Source organism: Augochlora pura, chromosome 9 (genome assembly GCF_028453695.1).
Source record: "Augochlora pura isolate Apur16 chromosome 9, APUR_v2.2.1, whole genome shotgun sequence".
NCBI lineage: Eukaryota > Metazoa > Arthropoda > Insecta > Hymenoptera > Halictidae > Augochlora > Augochlora pura.
In genome coordinates this window covers 12,044,599-12,055,057 of record NC_135780.1, presented here as the reverse complement: position 1 = coordinate 12,055,057, position 10,459 = coordinate 12,044,599, and the positions used below count along the sequence as shown (strand labels likewise).

Here is a 10,459-nt window from a genome sequence, read left to right as displayed (position 1 = left end):
AACGCGTTACCCGGTGCCAAACGAGATTTTGTTTCACTGGAACAGTTTCCTGACCGGGTGAATTCGAGGCGGCGCGGTCTACGATAAAATATCTGATTTATTGCGTCGTCTTACAGAAATTAAATAACAATTATATTAAATAGGTGTATAGAGTTGTCTTTTGTACGTGCACGCGGGATCGTCGACGATCGTGTGGTCACCGGGGTTTCCTCGTCAACCCATGGCGTGTAGAGGGCCGAACAGATGAACAGCTGGGCAATTCTCGTCCGGATCCCCGAGGAATTGCGCGTACAATTCCTGGTAGCGCGACAAAGTCAGCCCGCCGCGTCTCCTGTCGTCGTCCTGCGAGAATAGAACAACGTTAGATCGATTGCGTTCGACGTTTCTCGTAACGGGCAAGAACTCGTGGGTCGTGTTTGACGCAAATGTAAACGCGCATACATTGTTTCATTTATACGTGCGTGCGTATGCGGTTTATATTAAATGAGTGGGCGCGTTCTTGTTAAATCGTACCTCGATCCATAAACATTTTTAGTCGCTAGCCGAAGCGACCGGTGTTTCGCACACCAGTTGGCAAACTGTCAAACCATTGTTTCCAAAGCGTCGAACGCGCAGAATTAGTTCGGTCACTGTCGCGCTTTCGTTACTCGCCCGTGAACGGCTCCGTGAACTACACGGGTAACTGGCTGCTTCTTCCGACTGCTATGCGAAACTGGGTTGCCAATGTTGCCATACACACGCAGAATTTAGTCTCGGAACGGTTCCGCGAATCGCTGATTCAAAGGGAATCCCCTGAACTGCGTATGTACGAAATTTACACGACAATTTGATCACGATTTACCGGAGCTAGAATGTTTACGGTTTCTTTTTCTCAATCTCTCGCTTGCGTTGGCGTAGCAAAGGGCTAACAGCCGGAAGTTGTACCCTGTCCAGAGGACGGATCGAAAGCGTGTGGAGTCATCTCAGTGAGAAGGTCAGATGTAATGCTATCTATAGACACCCGGTAACGAGGAAAGGTTGCATAGCAAACTCGGTTAGTCCAATTGTGTCGCTTGGAACGCATGGTCTTACTGTGAGGAGATTCTGGTACGCTTCGTCCAGGATATTTATGTTGTCCACGGGGATCCTGGTGACACAGTTGTAGCGGAATTCGTCGGCAGCGATCACTCCGTCGTCTAAGCGAATGCAACGAATTATATTGCGAAAGTATTTTTATAAAGGGGATGTTCGTTGTTCGGCGTACCGTTCAGATCCACCAACTTGAAGTGGCTGTCGATGAACATCTTCATCGCCTGCGGGAAGTCTCTGTACTTTCTTCCCACGCAGCTTCTCTGTACCGCCTCCTTGAACTCCTCGATGGTCACAATACCGTCCTGAATTCGACATTTCAATGAAACCGAGATACCCTCGACTGGGTTCTACTTCTGGCAAATAGCACCCGATCGTTCCTATCCGATATTAGATTTTCCGGAAGCATTGGCAAGGTCAGGATCACCTTATTGATACTCACCTTATTGAAGTCCGCGAGCTCCGCGATTTCGTCCCATAAGGACAGCATGATGTGTAGGTTTTCCTGGTATCGATTGTAACTGAACTCCCCTTTGCCCTCGATCAGGGTCATCTTGAGCGCCATGCACTCGAAGTCGTGCTTCTCCACCATGCCATTGTTGTCCGTGTCTGAAACAAGTCGGGAAGCGGTCGTGCTATGACTTTGAAAAAGCTGAGGAACCGTTTCTCGGTGTTGCCGAAACGGGACGGGCCAATTAATTGATCGATTCGCGCCAATTTATGCCCGAGGAGATTGCTGTCTCGTTCGGACAGGCCTGGACCAGCTCCAAATGTTTCGCTTTCTGGCAGAAATCGTTCGCTCGTCACCAAGTACACGACCCCTAATCGTCAATCCGGCGCGGATGGTATTTTCAATCCGCTGAGAGCCATCGATTCTGACGCCGACTCGTCAGCGACTCAATCACTGACACAATCCGTGTCTCCGATTGGCACAATTTTCGTTCCTTCGAATTACAAAGCCATTTCTGGGATCTCGTTTGAATTTTTATATTTCACCGTTCGTCGTGAGATTGAAACGTCGGCGACACAGAATAGTTTGCAAAGCTAAATAGACTGCGAATCTCGGCGATTATTCGCGGAGAACGGTTCAGCTAGATTTTCCGTTTTATTTTTTCCTGGACAGTCGCGCGGCTCTAAAGTTAGCCCCGCCTCGTTATTTTCAAGACGGAACACGCATCATTCACCGAAACGGACAGCTCGCGGATACGTGTATCGAGTAACGTTCAAGAGGCCTGGCAAAACGTTTTAGCAAATTCGCTGGTCACCGCGGCTCGCTCACGAGACCGTGCAATGTCTCGGCGAATCGGGAGCGATGAAAAAGGCCGCGAGCGTTCCATGAAACAAATTAGGACCAAGCTGAATTTTGGCAGCGGCTGCCGGTTGCGGGCGTCCCGACGCCGCGGTTCGCTTCGAACAGTCAACCTAAATCCTAAACAAGCGCGGCGATCTTGAAGCCAAGAGGACCGATTTCCCGATCCCCGATCTCTTCTCGTCAGGTTCGTAATTCTAACATGCTTCTCCAAATTCTGCTCCTAAACTCGCATCGCAAATCTATCGGCAAGTTGTTTAGTTTCTAGGAAAGGACGACTGCAGCAAGGATCTCGTCAGCTGAACACTCGGCTGTGAAATGAAACTCGCATGGAAGCTACCTGCAAGAATCGTATTAGTTGTACTCGGAGCTACGTAGACTTTTCTGTTCTTATTTAGTCCGCATAGCCACTCTATTAGCACACTTTAGTTTGCAGAAATGGACAATCGTTGCAAGAACCTGGAGGAAGCAAAGGAAAGTGTTCGGAAGAATGTTCAACAAGGTGGATGTCTCTGCGTTACTCACGTGGTGCTCGGTAATCGGCCTAACAGGATAATCCGTGCAAGAGGGGCCAGGCTAAGCACACACGTTCTTGGAAAGCAGCGAATCTGTGACACACCGTGCGCTTCGGATGTTCTACTAACCGTAGAGAAACCTTACAATGAAATCGACCCGATTGTTCCAACTGTAGGCCATCCTCCGAGGTATCTTTCCGCGAGCTCCCTGCTCCCAATACTTCCGAACTTCTTCGCGAGTATCTTCCTCTTTTCGATGATTTTATCTTTTCCTTCCCGAACAGTCGAAGACCTCCTTCTCGGCAGGACGAAGAGGATCGCAACGTGGACTCGGCGGTTACGGCGACCACCAGTTTCGATCTAGAAGAGAAAAGATCTGTGGATCTGCCAGTGGACGGCCGCGCAGAGACGGAGAAAGTCGCTCTCGTGAGGATGGTGGTTCCACACTGAATCCGACTCGAGTCTCCTCGAAGCGTCTGCTAAGTTTAGAGTACCCCGCCGAAAGGGAAGGACACGTTGCTCGCGGCTCAAGGGAAGGGGTTCTCCTCTCAGGTGGAGCGACGGTGTGTCACCGTGACACAGTCAGCGAACCCGCCGCTGAAAGCGAATCGCTTTCGCCGGCTTTCATCGGTGGTCACTCTCTTTCGGGGGACCCTCGTCCGACTCTTCTCCATTCATCATTCGTTCGATTCCTATTGGCGACTATTGAACGATTCCATCGATTTTATCGTGTTCTCGAACGAGGGTTACCGAAAGGAAAGAAAGTACCGGTCGAAACTTGTTCTTTGCGTACGCAACCGGACACTATACATTTCGAAGCCATTGTGCTTCGAGGATATCTATGATAGCTGTAATAGGACGTGACAAATTGTTGGGGAAACATGTAGGAAATGTATAGTCGCGTATGCGATTTTCTAAGGTTGTGAAATCGGTTGGGTCATAATGTAATCATGTTTGCGATTTTGTTAAAAGTAGTGCTAGTTTAAGAGAACTGGATTTCATAAAAATTGGAGCCAGCTTTTTCTTCTGGCTCTGAATGTTTCGTGTTACCCGTTAAATCAAAGTCGTTGTCCTGAAAACCGCAACACACAATTACTTGATGACCCTGCCGATTTTGCGACTCGCATTTGTATAGCCGGTTGCCCGCGCAAAAGTGATAGAAAGTCCGAACCTCGTGAGTCGGTTCCACTTGAACTATTTTACGATTCCATGTAACAATCGTCGACTTAAGACTTAGTCAAGTATGAACAGCTTTTCCCCCTCATTGTGGTCGCGTTTCACCTTCGTCGTCGTTCAGGTATCCGAGCTTGAGTCAAAGTCAAGGTACTCCCGACAACCCCAGTTACAGTTTTAACTCTTCTGCAAAAGTGAACTGATCTCGTTCGTTCAAGATCGTTCCCGCGTGTCCTTTGGTTCGCGAATGTATTTCGGCACGGTTAAACGTTCCCATATTTTTCCGCGTCGCGGTACGTCATTCTAATTCTGATCCTTTCAGGAGCCCGAGGACGCTCGTTTCCCGGCCGCGGTAAGAAAGACGCTAATGGCCTTTCGGGACACTCGCATTCACTTGTTGGCCGACCGCCTGCTACAGCCGCCGATCGTCGAAGAAACGCAAAAGTAACGGAACCACGCCTCCTTGCCGAATGCACGCGAATGCATACGTATGCGGATCTATCCGCCACCGGTCACGAGTCGTTGATCGACGCCGGTTAATTAAGCGGTGCTGTCGTCGCCCCGTCCTGACCAACATATCCGCCGCGAATCGCTCCTAATTATTTAGTCAACGACACGCGGCATGTCTTCGTGCGCTTAACGATATCAAAAAGTATTATTAGAAAACGCGAACATTTTCTAACGCGGTAACGAATCTGCTGACACGTACGCAAGTAAATCAAAACGCCGGGCCAGGTAGAAAAGCAGAAAGCGACTGACAACGTTAATTGCCAGCGTCACGCCAGAATCTTTTTACTTCGCGTGGAGAAATCAAACATAATTTAACCGCGTTGTGATATAACTTGTAGCATGTGACAAAATATTGAGCGGACCGAGGAGGAACTACGACCAAATTGTCAATACAGCACTCTCTTCCAATAGCTCGTTTCGAATGCTTTCCCCACTACCGACCAACCATGTAGATATTTTAAAAGTGACTCTCTTAATAGTTCATGCGATACATGTGTTTTATCGTACGAAAACTAGTGTGTAAGGAGGAAACTGTATGTTGTCCATTTGTTTCGCTATATGCTACGTATTCAGTGGAAGTCGATATACATATTTGACAATATCTAATATTAATATATTCCCCTGCAACCCCGTATACCGAACTATTAGACCAGAGTACTGTACAGCGCGATAAGCTCGCAAAGTGTTACCATTTAGTTTGCAACAATTTTGTGGACAGATCTCGAATGATCAAGAAAGCCAGTGTCGCGTCGACCGTGACATTGATTCCGCGAATCGGTTGCTCAAGGCCGACCAGGCCGCTGCAAAATAAGTTCACCGGAGAGCACAGACTACTTCGACATGTTAAATATACGCTTTCTCATCTGGAACCGATTAACTTCCGACGACGTTCGCAGCAGCCCCGACCTTCTGAAATTCCCGGCCGCAGTTTCTCGAACCGAATGTCTAAACAGAGACCAGAGGGAAATAGCATCTATTGTAAAATACCAATTTTACGCGATTGCATCAGCTGCGGGCCGTTTGGCTCGGCGAATTCAGCGGCTCACGGTCGCCTCGCGAGCGATTTCCACGCGAAAATGAAAGACAAGAGCGCGTGTCCTGCCCGCGGCCCCCGCTGGCAGCAACACGTCACGCGGAAAACTTTCCTCGGCGAAGCGGGACAGGTTACCGAATAACCGGGTGCGGAATGTTGCGTCGTTAACGAAACCCTCCACTTCCGGTTACGTGTTACATATCGTAATTATCCACGCGGTGATTGCGAAGGCACAGTTTGCCCGGAGGCTTTCCGCTGATTAGCCGTAAGCGGAAGCCAACCCCTCCGCGGACGATCGGAAAAACAACTGGTAGCTCGTTGAAAAATGCTTATAGCGTTCAATGCCCGCTTAATTACGGCGTACAGGGAATTAGAGAATCGTGGCGGAGAAAGTAAAACACCGCGATTAATTTTTCCACTTGCAACCGTGCCGCTGTAGCCAATGATAAGAGTAACGAAAAATTCCGGCGAAGATCGGCGATAGGCACACAGTTTAGAGTGGCTCGTTTCGATGAACGGCGCGCCTCGATCTACATTTCCCCGATCGGCGGTCAGTGAAAATAAGCGGCGCGGAAGATAGTCAGGTAAAGCGAATACACATCATATAAGGCTCGGTCCTGGAGGGAGGTGTCAGTTGGAAAGTGCGAGCTCTCGTACGAGGAACGAGAGGCGGACCGTTTCGCTCGGCCATTCGATCGAACATGGGACCGATGCTGCGCTCGCTGCTCCTCGTCGCGCTCGCCGTTTCCGGTGAGTTTTCCGCGCGTTCACAAGTGTAATCATCTTTAGACACAATAGAATTAAATCAATCTCGTGAGATTTACACGGTCGAGAAGACAAAGAAGAAAGTGAAAAAATGTCAGGGTACTATGTGTATAGGGTGCGTGGTGTCGGAGAACCGGAAGTCATCCACCGTGAAGAAGATCGTTTCCTTGACGTTGTCGCGTGACGGAAACGTCGCCTCAGTTTTTTGCCACCCAGTGAAAACGGGACAAATAGATTTCTCTCGAGTGCGAAAGGGATCCTCGTGAAAGTTCTCGCGGAGACGTCTGCGATCCAGTCCCGAGTCGTACGATTTTTTTGAATATGCATCTCGTTCTCTTTCAAGTGATCCCCTTGTTGCTCTTAGAAGAGTCGAGGATATTAAGCTGTACACAACGATGAATAAAAATTATTGGCGCGACGTTCGACTCGTTTCGCGAGAAAGTAAAAAAGATACGGGCCTCGAATTTATTTCGTCTATTTCGTCGTGTTCACCAGAGACGAAGATAGCTAGGCCCTGGCAGAGAGACACGTGGATCGATTTTGGATTTGTATATTTCAGCGGGCGCAGCTCGGGGCAAAGAGAAGCCGGAGGGGACGCCGTGTATCGACGACCAGAAGTTCTATCGGAACCCGAACGCCCCGGCCCGCGACGTTTGGTCGCCAGCCGAGTGCGCCAAGTATTATCTTTGCTTAGGTAATTGCCTCGTAATCGCGTTCTACTTTCATCGCGATCGGTTCCTCTCCGAGCACTTTTAATTAGCTCTCTGCTCTCTGATCCGTAGACAAGGAGGTGTTCGAGTTCAGGTGTTCCCAGGGTCTGCTTTTCGATGTCGCCAGGCAGATCTGTGACTTCAAAGCAAACGTGGACAACTGCGACGTGACCTCAGGTACAGGTCGATCTGAGCCGTGCATCCGCGCTGAAGGCAGCTGATTTTTTATCGTTTATGTTATTACTCCCTTCGAATAACGTGTTAAGTATAAAATTACAATCTCTTGGCAGAGGGTTGAATATTCTCCAGCCCGTTTTCTCTTCTCCTTTAATGCATATTACATCTTCCAGGGATAATCAGTGGCCTTCCTTCTACTTTCTTTACCATTCTTCTAATCAGGTTTCTGATAATGCTAACAAAATCTAATTTATAATCTCAAAAATCCATAGTTTTGTTAATCAATTTTGCAAAGTACTACCTTTATGGTATCAGCTCCCTCCTCTCCTCGCTCATTTACGTCGAATGGTGATTCGAACATTTTCAAGCTTTGCAGAGACTCAGCCACCCAGACCACTACTACAGAATGGTGACTGCGAGGACAAACACTACGCTTGCGGAGATGGCACTTGTTTCCCCGCTACGTACTTCTGCGATGGAAGCGTCGATTGTCCTGACGGCTCGGACGAAGGCTGGTGTGGTGAGGAATTTGCTCACGTTCAAGCATGTCTTCAGGATCATATCCGTGTCCTCTTTTAATTCTATCCTTTGACTTCGTAGATGTACGGAACGATCCGAACGGGGCGACACCCTGCGATCCGAAGAAGTGCCAGTTGCCGGACTGCTGGTGTTCTGAAGACGGTACCCAGATACCGGGAAACCTGACAGCATCCACGATTCCGCAGATGATAACAATCTCTTTCGACGACGCGGTCAACGCGGAGAACTTCGAACTATATTCCAGTAAGCGGTGTTTTACCAGAGATGGCTGAATTTCTCGCCAGATAAGAATCTGGACGACTGCTCGTCGGACCAGTAAATTTAATTATGCGAAATTCGGTCATCTCCGTTGTGCGACCACTCTCGGAGAAAGTTAGTCTCTTATCTGATCACTGGTATTACTCGCAGAGATATTCTCAGGGGACAGAAAAAATCCGAATGGATGCCCTGTCCGGGGAACTTTCTACATCAGCCACCAGTACACCAATTACAGGGACGTGCAGTATTTGTGGAACGTTGGACACGAGATTGCTGCACACTCTGTCACGTGAGTATATTTTTGGCGCTTCTGATAAGGCGATCCCAGTGGTAGTCCTTACATTTCGATCTCGCAGGCATCGAGGGCCAGAGGAATGGTGGTCCAGGAATGCAACTATAGAGGACTGGTTCGACGAAATGGTTGGCGTAGCGAATATTATTAACAAATACGCTGCAGTTAGGTTGAAGGACATCAAAGGTATACGATTTTCTCGACTCGTCTTCTTACTTGTCACTCACGACTGCAGTCAAGTACCGGTGTTCGCCGGGTTGTCCTACCAAGGCGTAATGCGTAAAGGTCTTTACAGGTCTGAGAGCCCCATTCCTACGCGTCGGTTGGAACCGACAATTTCTAATGATGTCGGAATTCGGTTTCGTCTACGACTCGTCCATGTTAGCTCCATTTTCTGATCCACCATTCTGGCCGTACACGCTGGATCACAGACCGCCTCATAATTGCGTGGGTGCCGAGCAACTCTGCCCTACCCGAGCATATCCAGGACTCTGGGAGCTCCCATTAAATCAGCTTTTGGCAGGTGTAAGTTGCGATGATCAAGTATTACCCAATAATCTTGTTTACATTATCTCGGGATATCGTGCATAGCCAAGCATTGCAACGCAATAACAATAAAATACAGACGATTGTTTACTGCGGCGCTAGGGATACAGTTGCACAAGACTCGACACATGCTCGGCGGAGCTGTCCGCGGAGGATGCGTACAAGACGCTGATGCTGAACTTTAAGAGGCATTATCTTAGCAACCGTGCTCCGCTGGGTCTGCATCTCCACTCGTCTTGGTTCCAGAATCCTATCTACTTTTACACGTTCACGGTAAGCAGCTTGTTTATTTCTTAGCTTCAGTTTGGTTTCTCATTATCTGCTGTTGTATTTCTAGAAATTTATGGAAGATGTACTGAAGCTGAAAGACGTGTATTTCGTGACAAGCCATCAAGTGATAGAGTGGATGCGCACCCCAACACCTCTAAGCGAAATCGAGAGGTTCGCTCCTTGGCAGTGCGGTCCGCGTCAACTTCAGCCGTTCGAAGTCGCCTGCGATTTGCCGAGTAGTTGTAAATTGCCGAGCAGAGTGCTCAAGTCGCACCGCTATCTGCACACCTGCTTCGAATGTCCCAAAGAGTACCCGTGGTTAAGGAATGAGTTCGGTCTGGAGTGAACAAGCATACGCGGCCGTCGCCACGCCATGTTCAAATCACGCGCAAAGCAGGAGAGAATGGAATTATTTATTTGTGGAAGATCCGCACATGTATCTTTTAAGAAAATCATATCTATTTACCATAGTAGTTTACTTACACAATTCCCTTGTAAAATAAATTACACCCATTTCTGTTATAAAAAAGTTCTCCTTAAGCTTAAAGATTAACAAACTTTTGAGGCGAATAAGATTATCCTTCCTGCTGTATGAAAGGGTTCTGAATCGACTCCATTCCATCTACTGGACAGATCAGAACCACAGAGGTACCTCTGCATACAACGAGACCAAGCATACGAGTATCTTGATTCAGCTTGTAGGGATCATCGGGATCTGTTAGCAGAAATATTTCAGTAAAACTATGTGGCTGTTTATTATGGAAGACCTTGCAAAAAATTATGTATTGCGTTAAATTACCTCTTAGATATTCGGTGGTGTTATCCAAGACGAGATTAAGGAGAGGATCATAACCTTTGAGTATACCAGCGGCTTCCCTTCCTCCCGCGAATTTCACTCTAATATTTTTCTCTAAGTATTTAGATAAATCGAGAATGCTCTCCTTTTTCTTTTTCTCTTTGGTCTCTCCGTGAGCATTCTGTTGCTATAAAACATACAGAAGATTGAAACATAATATTGGAGGTTATGTAGCTACCACAACAAACCTTTACCTGTTTCGGCGCCTGCAAAAAGAAAGGTTCCGATCAGATGAGTCGATTCGCTTTTAATCGATGACGTGCTAATAGAAAATTTCTTTTGATACTTACAGACATCGTTAATCCCTGTTAGAAACTTCAAATTACACGTTACCGAGCTTGTACGCGGCAAAGACGCATTTTAAATCGCTTCAGACGTAAGACGTGAACGGTGTGTGGCGCTTTCAAGTTTTTGAAATATCGATTCTCGATTCTTTC

The 10,459-nt window shown here is 47.8% G+C and overlaps 3 protein-coding genes across 4 annotated transcripts; 1 reads left to right on the top strand and 2 right to left on the bottom strand.

The window, feature by feature from the left end:
* Positions 1 to 79: 79 nt before the first annotated feature.
* On the bottom strand, positions 80 to 3,334 carry Scp1 (Sarcoplasmic calcium-binding protein 1). Its single transcript, XM_078191033.1, has 5 exons — positions 3,022 to 3,334; positions 1,511 to 1,677; positions 1,244 to 1,373; positions 1,072 to 1,175; positions 80 to 342 (listed from the first exon to the last, which is right to left on the bottom strand). The coding sequence occupies exons 1-5, from the start codon at positions 3,071 to 3,073 to the stop codon at positions 214 to 216; spliced, it is 582 nt and encodes a 193-aa protein (XP_078047159.1). The 5' UTR covers positions 3,074 to 3,334; the 3' UTR covers positions 80 to 213.
* A 78-nt stretch (positions 3,335 to 3,412) lies between these two features.
* Positions 3,413 to 9,651, top strand: Chld3 (Chitin and LDLR binding deacetylase 3). The gene is made up of 11 exons (XM_078191016.1): positions 3,413 to 4,509; positions 5,294 to 6,358; positions 6,933 to 7,067; positions 7,156 to 7,260; positions 7,637 to 7,780; positions 7,861 to 8,043; positions 8,209 to 8,347; positions 8,415 to 8,536; positions 8,646 to 8,875; positions 8,999 to 9,169; positions 9,234 to 9,651. Exons 2-11 carry the CDS (start codon positions 6,310 to 6,312, stop codon positions 9,510 to 9,512), a joined length of 1,557 nt encoding a protein of 518 aa, XP_078047142.1. The 5' UTR covers positions 3,413 to 4,509; positions 5,294 to 6,309; the 3' UTR covers positions 9,513 to 9,651.
* On the bottom strand, positions 9,604 to 10,333 carry Lsm7 (U6 snRNA-associated Sm-like protein LSm7). Of its 2 annotated transcripts, XM_078191034.1 has the most exons (4): positions 10,313 to 10,333; positions 10,217 to 10,228; positions 9,966 to 10,149; positions 9,604 to 9,881 (listed from the first exon to the last, which is right to left on the bottom strand). In XM_078191034.1, exons 1-4 carry the CDS (start codon positions 10,316 to 10,318, stop codon positions 9,742 to 9,744), a joined length of 342 nt encoding a protein of 113 aa, XP_078047160.1. In that variant the 5' UTR covers positions 10,319 to 10,333; the 3' UTR covers positions 9,604 to 9,741. The 2 variants fall into 2 exon arrangements, with proteins under 2 accessions (XP_078047160.1, XP_078047161.1); XM_078191035.1 differs by lacking the exon at positions 10,217 to 10,228.
* Positions 10,334 to 10,459: the final 126 nt, after the last annotated feature.